Below are 21,810 nucleotides of genomic sequence, written 5' to 3'. Positions count from 1 at the left end.
GATCATTGCTAAACAACACGTTTCAGGTCTTGCCATAGATTTCTAAGCAGATTTAAGTCAAAACTGTAACTCGGCCACTCAGGAACATTCACCGTCTTCTTGATAAGCCACCTCCAGTGTAGATTTGGCCTTGTGTTTTGGGTTATTGCCCTGCTGAAAGGTGAATTAATCCCCCAGTGTCTGGTGGAAAGTAGAAAATCAGGTTTTCCTCTTGGATTTTGCCTGTGCTTAGCCTCAATCCGTTATTTTTTTATCCTGAAAAACTCCCCAGTCCTTAATGATTACAAGCATACTCATAACATGATGCAGCCACCACTATGTAATGCATTTGTCCCAAACTTAACATTAACAAAGTTCCTTACTTTGCCTCATTTTTTTGCAGTTTTACTTGTGTGCTTAGTTACCAAACAAGATGCATGCTTTGGAATATGTTTTATTCTGTACAGGTTAGTATTGTGGAGTAACTACAATGTTATTGATCCATCCTCAGTTATATCCTATCATGACCATTAAATTCTTCAACTGTTTTAAAATCACTATTGGCTTTATGGTGAAATCCCTGAGCAGTTTCCTTCCTCTCCGGCAACTGAGTTAGGAAGGACGCCTGTATCTTTGTAGTGACTGGGTGTCTTGATATACCATCCAAAGTGTAATTAATAACTTCACCATGTTCAAAGGGATATTCAATGTCTGCTTTTTTTCCCTGCCAGTGTCTCACTTCCACATTGGAGGTGAAAGGTGGCCGAACTAGAGTCTGTTTGTCAGACCATGAGACATCCAGAAAATCATTCTTCTTACGTAAACGTCTGTAGCGTCCGAAAGGTTTGGGAAATCGGTACCGTAGATGTGATTTGTTTGGTAGCAACCAAACCGTTCGAGCTACAAACGAATGGGCAACACATTTTTACTCCTGAACTTATTTAGGCTTATAATAACAAAGAGGGTGAATACTTAGACTCAAGGCACTTCTTTCTTTTTTTAAATGTTATTTTTTACATTTGACCCCCTTTTCTTCCCAATTTCGCAGCATCCAACCGTTAGTAGTTACACTATCTTGTCTCATCGCTTCAACTCTCGTACGGGCTCGGGAGAGACGAAGGTTGAAAGCCATGCGTCCTCCGAAACACAACCCAACCAAGCCGCAGCATCCAACCCGGAAGTCAGCCGCACCAATGTGTCGGAGGAAACACCGTGCGCCTGGCGACCTGGTTAGCATGCACTGCGCCCGGCCCGTCACAGGAGTCGCTAGTGCGTGATGAGACAAGGATATCCCTACCGGACAAACCCTCCACAACCCGGACGACGCTAGGCCAATTGTGCATTGCCCCACGGACCTCCCAGTCGTGGCCGGCTACGACAGAGCCTGGGCGCGAACCCACAATTTCACTTTGACATTATGGGGTATTGTGTGTAGGCCAGTGACACAAAAATCTAAATCGAATCAATTTGAAATTCAGGCTGTGTAACAACAAAAGGTGGGAAAAGTCAAGGGGTGTAAATACTTTCTGAAGGTACTGTATCCATTTTACAGTTTAGAAATTCAAACACTATGTATCTAGTCCCCCAATTAAAATGTGTCATAACTATTTGGACAAATGCACTCATATGTGTGGTAAAACGTTTAGTATTTGGTTCCATATTCTCAGCATGCAATGACTACATCAAACTGGTACACTTCCCCTACAGTGTGTATGGGTGTGTGGGTGAAGAGATACTTGAAGAGAAAGGATGGTCTACCTGTGCGTGTGGTGCCTACAGCGGCGGAGGGCTTGACGGCCATGTCGTCCCACCTCAGACAGGCCCACAGTAGCCTCAGCATCAGACTGACCCCTGCCAGGGACTTCACTGTCTGGAGACGGTACCTGCAGAGACAGACAAATAGGTTACCACACACACACAGGAGCACAAGCGCGTGCACACACACACAAACACATATTGACATACGCACACAAGTGTCTGGGGTCACCAATGGAAAATAGACTACGCACACACATACAGAGAGTTCAGGAAGTTTATAGGTCAACCCTGGCAGCCTGGTAAAATGACCGTGTTACTTCCTTGTTTCCGAGGTTGGCTATGAACCTGACTCTTTGGTATGCTTCCACAGCATTAAATGGCTCTATTGGCCATTTAAAAAAGGGGACAGTCTAGGTGTCTGTCCCAAATGGCACTCAAATCCCAATAGAGTGCACTACTATACCATAGTATACCATAGGTCCCTGGTCAAAAGTAGTAGGGAATAGGGTGCCATTTGGGATACAAACAGAGAAAGCCATTCCCCCTTTCCCAGAGTGACTGACTTAACCACAGGCAGGGAAAACATCCTCGGAGCGGTTAAAGCACAACGCGAATATCCTGACACTTGCAGACCGCCAATATGATTCACGTCTAGCAGTAAAAAGGCAGTAAAAGGCAGTGGTCAAAATAGTCTGAGGTCTCTCTGAGAGCCACAGGGGCCAAACCAAACCCACTAACGGTAAACAGAAGGCATAACCAACAAATCAACAGGACAAGACGTGAATATTGTTCGCCGGAGCATTAATGCTCGAGAGGTTTCAGTTATTGTGGTGCAGTGACTGTATCATAGCTCAGAGTTGATGGAGTGCAAGGCTGAAAATAACGCTAATCGTAAATCAGATGAAGCATTCGAAAACCCATATATTTAAAGCCCTGAATTTTCTCTAGCCAGGTAGTCTGGAAAAACTCAGGGCCCTAATCATATCAAATAATGCAGCTAGCTAAGGCGCTAGCCCTTTGAAAACAGGGGCGCCAATGAGAAATCTTAAAAAGTGTGTTCTCACCTCCATGTGATGCCATAGGTGGGCCTGGGCGAGGGGTAGGGCCAGATGTCCTGGGCCGGCTTGGCGTTGTAGCTGAAGATGGACACCTCACGGATGCCACCCCGCCGTGCCAGCTTCTTCAGGTCATTGTTGGGCAGGACAAAGATGCTCTTACGCTGGCTCTTAGTAACAAACTTGCGATAGGATGGCAAGGCGGTTCCTGAGCGCGTCTTCTTGGTGCGCGAGAACTTGAGGAGGCGAACGCGGCCCTTGGTGGAGGTCGACGAGGTAATGCCCCCCGAAACAGAGGAGGTTGAACGAGAGGACTCCTTGCGGGTGGCGAGGAGTGCGGTCTTGTACTCGGTCACCGTTTCGCTCTGGCTCTCGTCCGATTGGCTGTCGGGCGTGGGTGAGCGCATTTTGGTCACAGTGGTTTTGGTCATGGTGGTGAGCGTGGACACCGCGCTGCTCTCAGTGGTTGAGACAATGGGCGCGGCCGTCGTCCCCGAAGAGCTTGAGACGCCCGCCGTTAGCCGAGACTCTGAGGATACCGTGGTGGTGGTGGTTGTTGTTGTGGTTACCTGGGTGAGTATGGTGTTACAGAGGGATCCCACCCCACTGTTGCTGCTTTCCTCTGCAGAGCACACCGACAAGGGGGGCATTTTGTTGGGCATGGTAGCATCGGGCTTAACTTCTATGGGCTGGGTGTTGATGAGCTGCTGGGTGCTTTGGGTGGTCGTAGACCCAAGTGCCTCCACGTTGTTTTCCAACCTGGCCACCTTCACCGGGGGCTGGTAGTCCTGCTCCGACACTATGACCTTGCTCTCCAACTCTACCCTTGGAGCCGGTCTTGGTTCTGTGCTGTCCGGCCCGGTCCTCTCGGCTACAGGGGCCACATTGCCGTTGAGCAGGGGCTTTAGGGGCGAGACTACTTGACCCTCTCCCTCCGCCTTGCCTAAGCTGTTCACTTTGACCTCAGAGCTGTTAGTGAGAGTAGTGGAGGCCTCGTTTGGAGTTGGTAAAGAGTTGGTCAAGGCTTTATCCTCCACACTGTCATTTCCATTGATCTGAGGTAGAGAGGAGGGCTGGGACCCAGTGGCGATGGCCTCGATGCTGCACTGTCCGTTATCCGGCCTCTCCTCAGGCCCCTTCCCGTTCTTCTCTGTGCTTTGCTGGGGGGGTTTAGGAACGGTAGCTGCACTATGGCTGCTCTCCTGGGATATAGTGCTTGGAGGTATCGTTGTGGAGTGGGTTTTAAAAATGGCCACTTCAGGTCCTGCACCCTCGGTGGAAGCGGGCTTGGCACTGGTAGACTCTGATGGTCTGCCAGTGTAGTAGATCCCACCTGAAGTTTCCATAGGTTCCGCTGTGCTGCTGGGCCTTTTAAGGCCCTCCTGCCCTGAACCAGCCCCTGTGGGTCCTATAGTCCTCTCAGGGAGGTCTCCCTCCTGTTTCTGGGGGGTCATTTGGTTTTGTGTTCGTGGGGATGCTTCAGCTGGGGTCGCTGGGGCTGGCTGAGGGACCCCCTCAGCGGTCTTTGAAGGGTCCGCCTGCACCTCCCCTTTGACTGACAATGGAGCAAGTGCAGGTGGCACCGAAGGGGTGCTGAACTCCAATTTCACTGTGGGACTCTGGGTCTGGAGTGGGGTCTGTGGCAGGACCGGGGTGGTCTTTACTGGGGTAGGCTTGGCCAGGGAGACCTGAGCCCTCTGCTTCTCCTCCAGGGCGTGCTGCTTGACGCGCCGCTCCAGCAGACCATCCAGCTTGGAGGCCTTGACCTTCTTCTTGTAGGCCACACGCGTCAGGAAGCCCTGGGCCACGTCCACCACGTCGTAGTTAAAGGGCCTTGCGTTCCCCTCACCGGGCTCCTGCTTCACGCACGTCATCTCCGTCTCGGTCCCTGGGCTGCTGCTGGTTCCTGAGAGAAAAACAAAATGGACACAAGTTACTGGATCATTCTTCTTATCCTCTCTCGTCAGAACAATGGTAAAGAAGCTTAGTGCCCAGGTATGGAAGTATATGAGCCACCCTTCACATTGGCATGTAGAACAGTATAAGACCTGATGGATTCAATAATACGTGTGACTGATATTGCATGTGTTATTTAGCGAATTTAAAGCTAACAATCAATAAGGGAGTCAATGACAGTCTATAAAAGCGCTAACCTTTTTCATCGTCTTGTCCTGAGTCTGAGAGGCTAGGGTCCACCTCCATCTTGTCTGCAGCCTCCTCTGCAGCGGAGTCTTGCATCTTCACTTTCGCTCGCCCGTCACTCTCATCTTTCTTTCCCTCCTCTAGCTTTTCCTTCGTCTTCTCTCCCGACAGGCGGTCTGCTGAGGGCTCTGGGGTGGTCGTGGTGGTGGCAGCACCCCCATCTTTCTTTCCCTCCTCTAGCTTTTCCTTGGTCTTCTCTCCCGACAGGCGGTCTGCTGAGGGCTCTGGGGTGACAGTGGTGGTGGCTGCACCCCCATCTTTCTTTCCCTCCTCTAGCTTTTCCTTGGTCTGCTCTCCTGACAGGCGGTCTGCTGAGGGCTCTGGGGTGGTCGTGGTGGTGGCTGCACCCCCATCTTTCTCTACGGGTCTTCTGCTTCCCTGGGGTTCTGAAGCTACAGTTGTTTTGAACAACCTTGGCCTCGGACCCAAGTCCAGCAAGTTGCATTTCTCACCACGTCTGGCAGCTGTGAAAGAAGAAAACATACAGGTTTGAGTTACCATTGACACATTTACATTAGTTGAGTCAATTTCACAGGGGACATTATCCCATGTGACTTAACAATTGATCGCACATTTCTCACAACTTTCGGCAATTAAGAAGGAAGAGGAGGAGTTTGACAGCTACGTGTACATTTGTCCACTGAATTCCTTGATTTCCTTCAAACCAAATCAGAGATGGATAAAGATCTCTATTTGGATATAATAAATATTTTGAATTGACATTGCCAGTGCTGTCACAGATGCAATAAAGGCACATATACAAAGATGAGAGCTCTATCCATCTCTATGAAGAGGACAAACTGGAACGCTCCTACTGACCTTCCAGCTCGGCGCGGTAGTTGGCGTTGGTGTTGCCGGGCAGCTTGGTCAGGAAGCAGTGCACGTGCGTCTTGCTGATCCAGCTCCAGCCACCCCAGCCCGTCACACGATACTCCTCTCCCTTCTGCTTCCACACCTTCACACGAGAGAGAGACGGAAAGAGCGGAATGATGGAAGAGAGAGAGGGTACAAAGGGATGAAGAAAGCAGGCAGAGAGAGAGAGAGATAAAGGAAGCAGACAGGAGTGAGAGAAGGGACAGGAGAGAGAGAGATAAAGGAAGAAGACAGGGGTGAGAGAAGGGACAGACAGAGAGAGAGAGAGAGAGATAAAGAGAAAGGAAGCAGACAGGAGTGAGAGAAGGGACAGGAGAGAGAGAGATGAAGAAGGGACAGAAGACAGGAGTGAGAGAAGGGACAGGAGAGAGAGAGATAAAGGAAGAAGACAGGAGTGAGAGAAGGGACAGGAGAGAGAGAGATAAAGGAAGAAGACAGGAGTGAGAGAAGGGACAGGAGAGAGAGAGATAAAGGAAGCAGACAGGAGTGAGAGAAGGGACAGGAGAGAAAGAGATAAAGGAAGAAGACAGGAGTGAGAGAAGGGACAGGAGAGAGAGATAAAGGAAGCAGACAGGAGTGAGAGAAGGGACAGGAGAGAGAGAGATAAAGGAAGCAGACAGGAGTGAGAGAAGGGACAGGAGAGAGAGAGATAAAGGAAGCAGACAGGAGTGAGAGAAGGGACAGGAGAGAGAGAGATAAAGGAAGAAGACAGGAGTGAGAGAAGGGACAGGAGAGAGAGAGATAAAGGAAGAAGACAGGAGTGAGAGAAGGGACAGGAGAGAGAGAGATAAAGGAAGCAGACAGGAGAGAGAGAGAAATGAGAGGGCCTGAGGGTATTCACACCCACCATTAAGTAAACACATCTGGCAGGGCCACTATGTGAAAGATGACACTCGCACCGGAACTCTGACACTCACACCTCATCAAAGGGCTTTTTAGCACCGGTCGCCATTCTGGCAGGCAGGAAGTTGCAATTAAACACGTCTTAGCGATTAGCGGTGGTGGTGAACGGCCCGGTCATAAATAGAGTGGTAGGGCTTCGACTTAAAAGGGCCTGAGTTCACTCAGTAAAAAGGGCCAAATGAAAAGGGTGTATGTGTCTGTGCATGTGGAACAGCCCTTAACTGTGTGTGTGTGCGGGTGTGATTGTGTGTAATACCTGGTGCTTGATGGGGAAGGTGTACTTGACCCAGGTGGCCTGCTGCATGGTCTCCTCGTCCTCCAGCTTCTTCTCCCTCTTCTTCACCTTCTCCTTCTCCTCCCGCTCCATGGACGTCATACGGTGTAGCCTGCATGGTGGCACAGAAAGGGGGATGAGAGAGAGAGAAAGTCAAAACACAGTCAGTTCAAAAGCGGCTTCCTTCAATGCACTCTGGTGTGATTGAAAGGTCTGGGGTAGCCCGGATCATAAAGTAGAGGAGGGTAACTCCCTCGTTGCTCTTGGCAAGGCTCAGAGCAACACACACACAAACGATGTGAGCCCCTTGACTGACTCTGCACACCCACATACCCACCCTTACTATAACATAATCAAGTCTTTTAAAGAGGAGGAGATTTGCGGTCTTTACCCATCAGTAGAGCAGCATATAAATATTGCGCTACACGCCGGGGGTGGGCCATTGGGTCTGCTGCTGATCACCTCTGGGTAAACTGGTCTTAGTGGGATGGGAGGGGCCAGAGGAGCTGCTAGAGTGGGGTAACGTTCCATATGGCACACTTTTGTAGTACACTATATAGGGAATAGGATTCCATTTGGAAGGCACTATATTCCAATGTTTATACAAGCATATCCCTTTGAGTGCATACTGAATGCATTGCTTCATACGATTTTTTACTTTTTATTTAACTAGGCAAGTCAGCTAAGAACAAATTCTTATTTACCACGACGGCCTACTTGTAAAGCCCCCCCACCCCAAACCGGACGACGCTGGGCCAATTGTGCGCCGCCCTATGGGACTCCTGATCACAGCTCGTTGAGATACAGCCAGGGATCGAACCCGGGTCTGTAGTGACGCCTCTAGCACGGCAATGCAGTGCCTTAGACCGCTGCGCCACTCTGGAAGCCCACCATGGATGTAACGATTCACCGATACACGGTTCAAATGTCTCTCACCACACGGTTTACTTCCCCACGTGAGACTAGATCTGATCTATGAGGTACAGATGAACCTCTATATAAATAATCCTAACAGTCATGGGAGCCTGGGACTTGATAAACCGGACAAGTACATCCAACAAGAGTCGAAGGACAGAGGGATACACTGGCTAGAACCTTCTCATCATGGATCTGGTCGGACAAAAAAGCATGACGGAGGCTGGCCAATTGCATTTCCCCCACACGGTGATCATCAGGTTGTGCTGTAGGTGACAGGGCAACATATGTAGACTAAAAACAGCATAACACTGGGTATATCATAACGCATGAACAAATTAATTAGACAGCTACATTAATTTTGAGAAACATGAATAAACAGTTTGGTTGAGTTTTTGGTCAAATGAATCAGTATGATCAGCAGCTAGCTAGCTCCCATGCCAATTTCAAGTCTTTCAAAACTAATATTTGACTAACTCGGAAAATATGAGGTTATTTCAGAATGAAAGTTTACTGCCTAGCGCACTATGCTTTGTGACATGTTAGCTAGTTATCCCCAGTTAGATAATGTCAAATCAAATTGTATTGGTTAGATACACATGGTTAGCAGAAGTTATTGCGAGTGCAGCGAAATGCTTGTATTTCTGTTTCCGACAGTGCAGCAATATCTAACAATTCCACAACAACTACCTAATACACACAAATCTAAAAGGGGTGAAAGAGAATATGTATATGTAAATATATGGATGAGCAACGACAGAGCGGCATAGGCCAGATGCAAAAGATGGTATAACATACAGTATATACATGTGAGTAGTGCAAGATATGTAAACGTTATTAAAGTGGCATTATTAAAGTGACTAGTGATCCAGTTATTAAAGTGGCCAATGATTTCAAGTCTGTATGTAGGCAGCAGCCTCTCTGTGCTAGTGGTTTGCTGTTTAACAATCTGATGGCCTTGAGATAAAAGCTGTTTTTCAGTCTCTCGATCACAGCTTTGATGCGTCTCGTGTCTGAGCCGTTGAATTGCAACTCAATGTTGTCTCTATACTGACAGTTTGCTTGTTTGATTGCCTTGCGGAGGGAAAAACTACACTGTTTGTATTCGGCCATATTACCAGTCACCTTTCCATGGTTAAATACGGTGGTTCACGCTTTCAGTTTTTCTTATCAATGGTTTCTGGTTAGGGTAGGTTTTAATAGTCACAGTGGGGACAACATCTCCTATGCACTTCCTTATAAACAAACTTACAGAATCCATGTATAAATCAATACTATTCTCTGAGGCTACCCGCAACATGCCCCAGTCCGCATAATCACCTTTGTGACACGATGTTAGCTAGTTATCCCCAGTTAGCTGGTTCTTCCCAGTTAGATAATGTGTCTTCACTTATTTCTTTGTGACATTATGTTAGCTAGTTATCCCCAGTTAGCTCTATATTGTGGAGCTCCACCTCATAGGGAAGCTCTGCTCCTAGAGGTTTACCCCGCTGCCTGGGCAGTGAATAGCCTGAGAGAAGATTATGCACACACCTGCAGCCAATAGGAGTACAGGTGTCACTATATAAGGGGACGCTTCCCCTCAATCAGTCTCCCATTATCTTCAGCGACAGGACTGGACTGAAGAAGCCTAGAGAGAAGACTCAGGACAAACCCGCCGTAGATTTCCTGGTCTCAACGTCATGCTTCAATGAGCACGCATTTTCCACCCCCCAAATCTCTTTTTAAGAGCTCAGTGTCGTTGCTCCACTATGGTGGCTACGGACCCACACAAACTTATGTTTTGTGTGTTTGGGTTCGCAGCACGCTAGGGCGGCTTCACAGATCCCCCGGAATGCCCTAGATGCATCCTCCTTTCTTTCAAGGAAAGGAAACAGCGGTGGGCATTTTTCAAGGGAGATCTCCCTCTGGAAGACACCATGTCTGTGCTAGCCTCAGACTCTGAGGCAACATATGATGATGGCGTCTCCGGAGATGACGAGGATGCTGGGAAAAGCCCAGTCTACCGACCAATGCTGAGATGACCCCCCTCCATAGGAAGAGCAAGGGGAATTTCACATCTGTGGGTGAGGAAGAGACGGACTCTGAGTTTTCAGCAGCCCCCTCCTACGCAACCGCCTCTCTGCGCTCTGATTTTACAAGCCTCGTTGAGCAGGCCGCGAGTAGCCTAGAGATTGCACTGCCCCCCATTCCCCCCAACCCGGAGGCGGCCCTTAATCTAGTCCGAGACGGGCGGCGGTGCCATTGGCACCTGCCATGCCCTTACTCACTAAGTCTGCGGAAGGTGCATGGGAATCGCCTTTAACAGCCAGAGCGCTGATGAAGGCGTACATCCCATTCACCAGAATGGATGGTGAACTGCCTCAGGAGATCCCTAGGCTCGAGGACGTCCTGGCTGTGTACCTCGTCCCAGGTTCGATCTCCTGGCCGTCATCCAAGAAACCCACATTACCCAGGACGAAGGACAGAATTACAGTCCAGCTGGTAGGGAAGTCCTTCACTGTAGGAGTGCAAGCTGTAGCAGCAGCTAACAATATTGCGTCACCACGGGTAAGACTGAGCTATTGGGAGAGGAGATAGAGGAAGCGTAGAGAATTTCCGGCGCCATCCTCCATCTCATACAGGCGTCGGCTATATGCGGCGGGGAGGTCCATGGCCACTTTGGTGGTCGCAGAGCATCTGGTGCACCAAGAGCTGCCTCACCGGCAGGAGAGGTCTTCATCTCGTCGCCCTGGCAGCCTAGGGGCAGCCAGAAGAGACGAAGACCATGACGGGAGAGAGCGCAGCACCTCGCATGACATCGCCCACTGTTCATCCCCCATCCCTGCAAAGGGATGGAGGAGCTAATGTGTCCTAATGTGACTTTGTCACAAGATAACCTCTTTTCCATAACAAACTCGAGACCGTTCATGTTCCTTCTCTCTATCGCTCACCAACCTGTGTGTAGCACAGCCCACCAGGGGTGCGAATCTGAGCACACACAAGGATGTTGAAGGAAAATGACATGAGGGCAGCAAAGCGGATGCTCTTGATGAGCCGCCATGCTATACCTCATAAGAAACCTGTACCACACACTCACAGGAGTAATGTGTTTAAGGGTTTAAAGAACAGCTAGCGTACACAGACTCATGTTGGGCCGATGACGCAATCACTATTGGGAGAGGGCACACTAACACAGGCGAGCACCTCAGTTAGTGTAGCTCAGACCTGTGCTGCGTTCATGGAGGGCTGGAACCACAAGGTTTCATGTATAACCAAAGTGGCGTCTCCCCCGTTTCTCACAGAATGCGCTAATAATCCCAACTCTACACCACACACACTCTGAGGAGTAATGTGGATAAGGGTTTGAGGAACATCTTGCGTACACAGCCCCATGTTTGGCCGATGACGGAATCGCTGTTGGGGGACGGTGCATCGACTCAGGCAGGAGTCTCAGTCAGTGCAGCTCAGACCCGTGCTGTGTTCACGGAGGGCTGGAATCACAAGGTTACACTTATGACCAAAGTGTTGGCGCCCCCGTTTCTCACAGAACGGGCCAATATTTACTCCCCCTTTCGAGGGGGTCCACCCTGGGCTGTCCCACCACTTCAGTGTCAAGGGACAGCGGGGCTTGGGCCATAGAGGAATACAGGTCATTCCTTCTGTCTGTACCACAGCTTGGCGCTCTCCCCCTTTCAGGGCATTACTCAGCAAAGCTGCACCCTCCCTTCCTGGCTAAGTCGGACGCTGGAGAAGGGTTTTGCCATCCAATTTCACCAAACTCCTCCCCCGTTTTCGGTGATGAAGTCGCCAGAGAAAGAAGCCACTCTTGTTAAAGAGATTATGGAACTTTTGGCGAAGGAGGCGGTCACAGTAGTTCCCCAAGAGCAAAGGAACAGCGGAATATATTCGCCCTACTTCCGAGTGCCAAAGAAGACGGGGGAAGGAGGCCGATATTGGATTTATGCACTCTCAACGAGAGCGTAGCAAATCGCCCTTTCGAATGCTTATGATAAAACATCTACTGGAATGTATCCACAACAAGGACTTTTGTGTAAGCCTAGACCTAAAGGACGCATACTTTCATGTGCCAATGCATCCGCTTCACAGGACGTTTCTGCGTTTCGCCTTCCAAGGGGTGGCGTACGAGTATATGACGATGCCATTTGGGTACACCCTGGCACCTTTTCCAAATAAGGGATAAGGCTACTAGCCTACCTACTGGTTCTCGATAACTTGTGTTACAGTACTATTTGACCCATCTTTAATACCGACAGAGTGTTGAGTTCATTATCTGCTTGTACAGATTAGTTCTGTATTATCTGCCCACTAGTCATTGCCGGTGCCTCGGGACTGATTAGGGCGGATTAGACCGATGACGCAGTATATTGTGACAGTCTGTTTTCACAGTGTGTTACAGTATTGAAGGATTTGGTCACAGCCATTGATGGAACAGGCCTTTTCATTAAGTTGGGAAATGTTAGGTTAGGCAGGGAGTACATTTTAGAATGTTACGCTCCGCCTTAAACCACTAGGAGCAGAGCTCCACGATATAGAACAATAGTTACCAGAGTTGTAACTCCAGTTCTATGAGTGGAGCGGAGCCCCATAGGACTTAAGGCCCTTCCGATCCCCCAGTCTCGCTGAAGATCATTTCTCGGGTGGCTGATTGAGGGGGAACCTGTACTCCTATTGGCTGCAGGTGTGTGCATAATTTTTTCTCAGGCTATTCGCTGCCCAGGCAAACCACTAGGAGCAGAGCTCCCCTATGGGGCGGAGCTCCACTCATAGAACTGGAGTTACAACTCCGGTAACTATCGACAATGTGTCTTCACTTATTTCTTTGTGACATTATGTTAGCTAGTTATCCCCAGTTAGCTAGTTATCCCCAGTTAGATAATGTGTTTTCACTTATTGCATCTGCATGCTTGTTGCGTTCTTCCTGGTGCACTTTGTTTGTGAGCCGGCTGCTGATTCTAAATAGTATAATCTAATTTGTTCAAAACAGTGGCAGCATGTTCATCAGTGGTCATTTGTTTTTGTTTTTTACATGCAAAAGTGAAATAGGTGTATTTCTGCTGCTGTTCAAATACACAGATCGCTTTATATACAGCATCTTCTCAAAGAAACGACCGTTCGTTCAAAAACTTGGCATTATATTTCTGTCACTCTGCTTTGTTGACATCTCCAACCACCCAGCGCCCCGGGTAGTCAGCAGCCGCCACTGGTCTAGGGTTTACACTTGTTCTAAGAAGTCAGACTTGGAAGTGGCTGCAGACTTGTATGATTAAATGGTATTAAGGCGTTATTTGAAGTGGTAATGACATGTAAGGATGACATAACACGGTAAAATAGGTTCTCTTGAAGACGATGCCAATTTCAAGTGAAAGATGTGGCTGTGTGTGTGTGCGCTTTAGTCTACTCGCCTGGTGTGTCCCAGAGAGTCCTTCCAGACAGGGAGCAGGGCCACAGGTTTGATGGCACACTCCAAGATGGCCATGGCCAGGGCAAACTCCCTGGCCTTACTGCACATCTGCACCGCCTTAATCCAGTTGTTCCTGATGAAAACCAAAACAAAGCCAAAGGGAGTCAGACAATGGTGTTATCCATCATATGGAAGCATGGTGACATCACATTTTTATTTATTTGATTTATTTCACCTTTATTTAACCAGGTAGGCTAGTTGAGAACAAGTTCTCATTTACAACTGCGACCTGGCCAAGATAAAGCATAGCAGTGTGAACAGACAACAACACGTAAATCATGACAGTGCGACTTTATTTGTCATCTGGGACTGCTGGGGTCAGAACTGAACAAGAGCAGAGCACGCTAACGTCAATGAACATGTAAAAACAAATATGTTATCACCAAATAATGTCACAAATTAGTATCTGAATAATAGCCTGTGCCCCCCTCCCCTAACGAGGAAGTGCAATCGACCCGTCTCAATCGACCTCATCCGCCTATGTCGCACTTCTGCATCTGCGGTGAAAGAGCTAGAGCGGTGTTTGTCAGACCATGAGACATCCCGAAAATCGGTCTTCTCACAAAATCATCTGTAGCATCTAAACGGTTTGACCTACAAAACTATGGAAAGATGACTCCCACAAACACGATGGTGTTCTCCGTTTTGCTCTACGGCCCCCACAAGCATCTTGGGACTCGTCTGAAGTCGGTACAGCCGATCTGTCAACTTCTGTCTGTAGCGTCGGAACAGCTTGGGCAACAAAACTCACGAGTCCTCTGTGGAAAGGTGAGACTCTCACGAACATATACATGTCGGTTGTATTGTTCTAGGACATCCACAGGCCTCACAAGATTTGTCTGAAGGTCCCCCGGTACCAGTTGAAAACATTTATGGAAGTTTATATGGAGACTGTTTAAAAAAATAAGGGGTTAAATAAATGTTAAAAAAAATGTATGTTCCTTTCTTATATCTCTCAGATATAGGACAGACACTTCAAAATAAACTTCCCTTTGATTTTTCGGGGGGACTGTTGTTCAATGTAGCAAATATGTTATTCAACACATTTGTATGGGCCTACAGCAGTAAAGCAAATTCCCCCAAAAAAGGTATACTTCAAGGGGTCTTAAAATTCTAAATCAAATAGCTAAATGATCCTTGGTATGACCTTCTTAAAACAATTCCATATAACTTATTAGAACCCCCCTCCCCTGGCTTAGACTCTTAACGGGTTAAGAACATTTTGATCATATTTTTTCAAAACATATAAATCAACCAACTAGGATCTCAAAATCACCCAGACCCCACATTCCATCCGTACCTGTGTGAGGCCCAGTTGGGGTGCATGAAGGGTGCGGGCACGTTGGTCTCTAGCTGGGTGATTGTGAGGCGCAGCGTGGAGATGGTCAGCACTTTAGAGCCGTGGATGGAGCCGTTCCACTTGAAGTCGCCTGCCGGCGTCATGCAAAACTGAATAATAAAATAACAGTTTTATATATAGAGAGCTTTTCATTACACGGGGAAATCACAAAGCACTGTACATCTAAAACAAAATTAAAAATGCTTTCAGGAGCAACAATTAGAAAAATAGATGGGAAAAAAATCCAGCTAAAATTAAACAAGGATGTAGGATCAGTACTGTACAATATACAAACACGATTGAAAGGAGGCATCATAGACTTAAAGGGATACTTCAGAGTTTTTGGCAATGAAGCCCTTTATCTACTTCCCTCACAGTCAGACAAACTCATGGATACCATTCTTATGTCTCTGCGTGCGGTTTGAAGAAAGTTGCTAACTAGTGAAATTGCTATCCTGTAGACTTCCAGTCATTGCGCTAGTCAGCATTGGCTCGCAAAACTACCTATATATTGGACGCAGAGGCATAAAAGGTATCCATGAGTTCATCGGACTCTAGGGAAGTAGATAAAGAGCTTCATAGCCAAAATCTCAAAGTATCCCTTTAAACAGTTGAACTTAAAACATATCGCAAGTGTTTATCTGCTCAAGTTTCTGTTGACTCCTTCAGTTGTGTTCAAGCTAAAGTTATCTTAAAGTTCACCTTGTGCGAGAGGTGTCGCCGCTTGTCCAGGTCCTCCCGGTGCTGGGGCTTGTTGAGGGCCAGCGTATTTCCACTGTATTGGTTGTGGTAGACGCGGAACTTGCCCTCCTGGCCCAGCTTGAAGAAGTGGCTGAGTGTGCCCTTCATCACCACCTCCTTGCTTGTTAGGCTGCGCGTGCTGAGGCGCGACACATCGCCCGCCGGGGTCACCACCAGCACCTTGAGTGAGGAGAGGGGGGTCAAGTCAAAGGTAAATCAAATACATTATATTTCGATAACAGACGAGCGACACTTGAAATAAATGCATGATATTCTTAGAATAAAAAAATGTGACCCACGATAACGAAAAATATAAAGTCATCTCAAACAAAGTTTGGTACACCGGGCAACAACCTAAGGATAGCTAGGAATGCAATGGCTAATCAGTATTTTTTTGTAGATGAATAGTGATCACCTCTTTGCCCTCCTTGTAGCCCTTGTTGGCCTCGTGAACGGCTTCCTCCACCTTCTTGCTCTTCAGCTGGCTCAGCTTACTCTCCGGGTTACGCAGGCGGGTCACCATGCGGCCGCCCGGAGTGACTACCGTCCGCTTGCCACCAGTCTCGCCGTTCACCCCCTGGTCGTCCTGGCTGTTGATAGAAGACTGAGAGGACTTGTCGGCTAGGTCGGGCTCCTCCGGGATCCTGGGGGCCTCCCTGGCGCTGCTGTTGCTGTTCTCCTCACCACCGGGCTGAGAGGGCTGGCTCAGGCTGGGGACCCCCTCTCCCCTGGGAGAGCTAGACACAGAACCTGCCTTCTCTGCCAACCACAAAAAAAAATCACAACATAAGTCTCTATTTAAAATCATGCTTTAAAGGGATGTTATACGGCAAAATCTAAGTTTGACACATATTTTCCAGACGTCAAAGTTAGTCATATGTCAAGATGAGTCCACATCCTATTTGTTTGCAGCTGGTACGCAATCATGTATGTAGATCCAGCTAAATGCCTCGACCCAAACGAACGAATAACCACCAGGGAATTAGGAAATTATACGGTGCCTACCCTTTTCATTCATTTTGGATTGTGGCATGTAATCAAATATACATATTTTTGTTTGCCTGGGATGTGGACTTCTCAAGAGAAGACCCAACAGACAGTCCCTTCAAAGTTCAAATGACATGAAATAGCTCCCTCTGGTGTCATGAATCAGCATGCGTGTCATTCCTGTAGCGCCCACACAGCCTTTTACACAGCCAATAGAGGTATGATGATTCATAGTAATGATCTGGACCCATGCATTAAAGGCATGACCAATCACCCCTAGACATTGATTCAAGGTCAGTTCTGAGTTTCCCTCCAAAAATGGTGAGAGAGGGGTAAGGCTGATTGTAGATCTGAGCCTGAGGTCAATGTCTACCCAGCGGTGAATATGGATGTCAACAGATAAGACACCAATCCAATGAAAGATACAGTGTCAACATGACAGGAATGCAACATATGGCCAAACCCAACACATCTTGTTTTATACCAGTAGTACAGTAAAGGTAAAGCTCTTTATTAAAATGCAACACATGAAGATGGATATTGAATCATGGCAGCCATGATGGTTAAACTTCACAATGAGACATGTTCTCTAAGGGTAAGCATCCAACAGTGATGATAATGATAACAAGCCGGCAAGCCAGAAGCGAAGCACTTCTGCTGACTGGTTAAATAGCGCCCGCAAGGCTCAGAATCAAACGCTATGTCTGAAAGTCATTGTGATTCATGCCAAGCTATTCAGTCTGATTGCATATCAAAGCAATTAGCTTTAAGCGTTATTTTGGAATGAAATAAAAGCAGGTATTCAGCAGAGTTGCGACAAGCGTTCAGTAACGAGGCTGAAATTCAGGTGTTTGAGAGGGATGAAAAATCCTACTGTTTGCGGGATAAATTATTGAGGTGCTTGACAGCCAATGAAATGATGGATGCAAGAGGGACAGCGACCAATGGTAGAGTGGTCCGACAAGGGTAAGGCGGGATGTGAGGAGAGGAACAACCCAAGCACAGGAAGTTAAAGGAGGGGGTTGATGAATGGGGTTCAAAGTTCACAGTGACACCACCCCCTTGGTACCTTCAGCCTCCTGCATTCCCTTCATGTTGGTTAGGGCCTCGTCCCCAGGCTCTCGGGCCCCGGTAGGGAGGTCTTGCCCCCCCACGGCAGGGCTGGGGGCCTCTGTTGCGGGGAGGGTGGGTTGTGGAGCCAGAAGATCAGGCTTACTTCCCTCAGGGATGGAGCCCTCACCAGTAGAGGGAGCCAGCTCAGCTACAACCATAGTCGCAGATATTCAGAATTTGGCAAACTATGCTACATGTTGAAAACATTCTAACTCCATTCAAATGTGCATTCTCACCAGAATGTAATTATCTTGGAACTTTTGGTGCCAAGATGGCAGCCAATAAAATTACACATTTCAAACAGAGTTGGTCAAAGTGTATGTATCAGACTGTGTGGAATACACACAACAAGCACTTCCAGCTTGTGTATATAGAAGATGCTGTATTGTAATAAGACTAGCAGGCATTGTGTAAAACTTGTGAGTACGCTTATTACAGAGGAGTTATCAGCAGTATTGCTGAAGTCATTGTTTTTTAAGATGACAAAGTGGTCTCCGATGTGTTGACAAGCAACACAAGGGATTTCTAATTGGCTCAGAAAGAGAAGAGAGCTGTGGGAAACGGATCAATAATTCATTAGGCCTTCATCGCTCTATATCAAGACACAGTAATATCAAACAGGCCGTAGAGCCTGTAGGACCACGATGTAGCAGTAGCTGTAGTTAGATGGTGTGTGTGTGTGTGTGTGTGTGTCTCTTACCTGTAATGGTGGTCCCCTCCTTGGTCGCATGGTCATTGTCCTTCTCAGCCTTACCCTCCCCTGCTCCCTCCTCATCTCCCTTCTTCTCGAGTTCATCAGTTTTCTCCTTGGGCTCTCGCCCCTCCGTCTCCTCCTCCTTCCGGAGAGTTTTCTGTGCCTCCGCCTTCTCCCTCTCCTCGGCCGCCCGGCGCTTCACCTCCTCCAGCTCCTCCTCCTGCTTGGCCCTGAGCCGGTCCAGGATCTCCTCTGGAGAAGGGAGAGGACACAGATTGATTGATTAATTTAATTGTTTAGATAATTAAAATACATATTATGTATGTCAAAAAAAATAAATTGGTGGGAAAACTAAAGATCTTTAAAACATTCAGCAGTATATAGACTAAACACTATCAAGGACAACACAATCAAATCTGAGTTATTAGAGAATGGTGATCAGTCAGGTAGAATTTGAAACCAGCAGGGCAGCAGAAAATCAAGGCGCTGAGTTATGCACCCCTGAGCTACACCTTGACGGTCACATATACGGTCTGAGCATTAACTACCGTTTTATTGACTAGCCTATAAAACAGTTATAACTCAAAGCATTTTTCATATTCTCGCCAGCAAGCGATAGTGAGTAGAGTCAGTCAGCGTATGCATTCGCTATAGCTTCATCCCACACTGACAGAAAACGCTAAAATCAATACATCTTCTGAATTGACCACGGTGCAATTCTGCCAGAAGAATCAAACTAGAGGTCGACCGATTATGATTTTTCAACCACGATACCGATTATTGGAGGACCAAAAAAAGCAGATACCGATTAATCGGACAATGTTTTATATATACAGTGCCTTGCGAAAGTATTCGCCCCCCTTGAACTTTGCGACCTTTTGCCACATTTCAGGCTTCAAACATAAAGATTTGTGAAGAATCAACAACAAGTGGGACACAATCATGAAGTGGAACGACATTTATTGGATATTTCAAACTTTTTTAACAAATCAAAAACTGAAAAATTGGGCGTGCAAAATTATTCAACCCCTTTACTTTCAGTGCAGCAAACTCTCTCCAGAAGTTCAGTGAGGATCTCTGAATGATCCAATGTTGACCTAAATGACTAATGATGATAAATACAATCCACCTGTGTGTAATCAAGTCTCCGAATAAATGCACCTGCACTGTGATAGTCTCAGAGGTCCGTTAAAAGCGCAGAGAGCATCATGAAGAACAAGGAACACACCAGGCAGGTCCGAGATACTGTTGTGAAGAAGTTTAAAGCCGGATTTGGATACAAAAAGATTTCCCAAGCTTTAAACATCCCAAGGAGCACTGTGCAAGCGATAATATTGAAATGGAAGGAGTATCAGACCACTGCAAATCTACCAAGACCTGGCCGTCCCTCTAAACTTTCAGCTCATACAAGGAGAAGACTGATCAGAGATGCAGCCAAGAGGCCCATGATCACTCTGGATGAACTGCAGAGATCTACAGCTGAGGTGGGAGACTCTGTCCATAGGACAACAATCAGTCGTATATTGCACAAATCTGGCCTTTATGGAAGAGTGGCAAGAAGAAAGCCATTTCTTAAAGATATCCATAAAAGTGTCGTTTAAAGTTTGCCACAAGCCACCTGGGAGACACACCAAACATGTGGAAGAAGGTGCTCTGGTCAGATGAAACCAAAATTGAACTTTTTGGCAACAATGCAAAACGTTATGTTTGGCGTAAAAGCAACACAGCTCATCACCCTGAACACACCATCCCCACTGTCAAACATGGTGGTGGCAGCATCATGGTTTGGGCCTGCTTTTCTTCAGCAGGGACAGGGAAGATGGTTCAAATTGATGGGAAGATGGATGGAGCCAAATACAGGACCATTCTGGAAGAAAACCTGATGGAGTCTGCAAAAGACCTGAGACTGGGACGGAGATTTGTCTTCCAACAAGACAATGATCCAAAACATAAAGCAAAATCTACAATGGAATGGTTCAAAAATAAACATATCCAGGTGTTAGAATGGCCAAGTCAAAGTCCAGACCTGAATCCAATCGAGAATCTGTGGAAAGAACTGAAAACTGCTGTTCACAAATGCTCTCCATCCAACCTCACTGAGCTTGAGCTGTTTTGCAAGGAGGAATGGGAAAAAATGTCAGTCTCTCGATGTGCAAAACTGATAGAGACATACCCCAAGCGACTTACAGCTGTAATCCCAGCAAAAGGTGGCGCTACAAAGTATTAACTTAAGGGGGATGAATAATTTTGCACGCCCAATTTTTCAGTTTTTGATTTGTTAAAAAAGTTTGAAATATCCAATAAATGTCGTTCCACTTCATGATTGTGTCCCACTTGTTGTTGATTCTTCACAAAAAAATACAGTTTTATATCTTTATGTTTGAAGCCTGAAATGTGGCAAAAGGTCGCAAAGTTCAAGGGGGCCGAATACTTTCGCAAGGCACTGTATATATATATATATATTTGTAATAATGACAATTACAACAATACTGAATGAACACTTATTTTAACTTAATATAATACATCAATAAAATGTATTTAGTCTCCAATAAATAATGAAACATGTTCAATTTGGTTTAAATAATGCAAAAACAAAGTGTTGGAGAAGAAAGTAAAAGTGCAATATTTGCCATGTAAAAAAGCTAACGTTTAAGTTCCTTAATCAGAACATGAGAACATATGAAAGCTGGTGGTTCCTTTTAACATGAGTCTTCAATATTTCCAGGTAAGACGTTTTAGGTTGTAGTAATTATAGAACTATTTCTCTCTATACCATTTGTATTTCATATACCTTGGACTATTGGATGTTCTAATAGGTACTTTAGTATTGCCAGCCTAATCTCGGGAGTTGATAGGCTTGAAGTCATAAACAGCGCTGTGCTTGAAGCACAGCGAAAAACTGCTGGCAAATGCAGGAAAGTGCTGTTTGGATAAATGCCTACGAGCCTGCTTCTGCTGCCTACCACCGCTCAGTCAGACTGCTCTATCAAATCATATAAAAAGAATAATATAATAACACACAGAAATACGAGCCGTTGGTCATTAATATGGTCGAATCCGGAAACTATAATTTATAAAATTAAAATAAATTATTTCAGTGAAATACGGAACCGTTCCGTATTTTATCTAACTGGTGGCATCCCTAAGTCTAAATATTGCTGTTACATTGCACTACCTTCTATGTTATGTCATAATTATGTACAAATCTGGCAAATTAATAACGGTCTTTGTTAGAAAGAAATGGTCTTCACACAGTTCGCAACGAGCCGGGCAGCCCAAACTGCTTAATATACCATGACTCTGCTTGCACAGAACGCAAGAGAAGTGACACAATTTCCCTAGTTGAAAGAAATTCATGTTGGCAGGCAATATTAACTAAATATGCAGGTTTAAAAATATATATATTTGTGTATTGATTTTAAGAAAGGCATTGATGTTTATGGTTAGGTACACATTGGCAGTGCTTTTTTCATGAATGCGCGTGTTAAATCATCACCCATTTGGCGAAGTAGG

General features: G+C 46.6%; 1 protein-coding gene across 1 annotated transcript in view; it reads right to left on the bottom strand.

Annotated features, from left to right (window-relative positions):
* The window catches only part of LOC115103837 (nucleosome-remodeling factor subunit BPTF-like), a 52,622-nt gene that overhangs the window by 16,171 nt on the left and 14,641 nt on the right, over positions 1 to 21,810 (bottom strand). The window contains 11 exon segments of the mRNA XM_029624817.2: positions 1,738 to 1,862; positions 2,802 to 4,698; positions 4,946 to 5,458; positions 5,814 to 5,949; positions 7,027 to 7,156; positions 13,365 to 13,496; positions 14,724 to 14,872; positions 15,465 to 15,683; positions 15,919 to 16,262; positions 17,560 to 17,751; positions 18,304 to 18,549. Coding sequence (XP_029480677.2) covers positions 1,738 to 1,862; positions 2,802 to 4,698; positions 4,946 to 5,458; positions 5,814 to 5,949; positions 7,027 to 7,156; positions 13,365 to 13,496; positions 14,724 to 14,872; positions 15,465 to 15,683; positions 15,919 to 16,262; positions 17,560 to 17,751; positions 18,304 to 18,549 — 4,083 coding nt within the window.

The sequence above is a fragment of the Oncorhynchus nerka genome, linkage group LG15, assembly GCF_034236695.1.
Source record: "Oncorhynchus nerka isolate Pitt River linkage group LG15, Oner_Uvic_2.0, whole genome shotgun sequence".
NCBI lineage: Eukaryota > Metazoa > Chordata > Actinopteri > Salmoniformes > Salmonidae > Oncorhynchus > Oncorhynchus nerka.
This window is presented reverse-complemented; position numbering and strand designations above follow the sequence as displayed.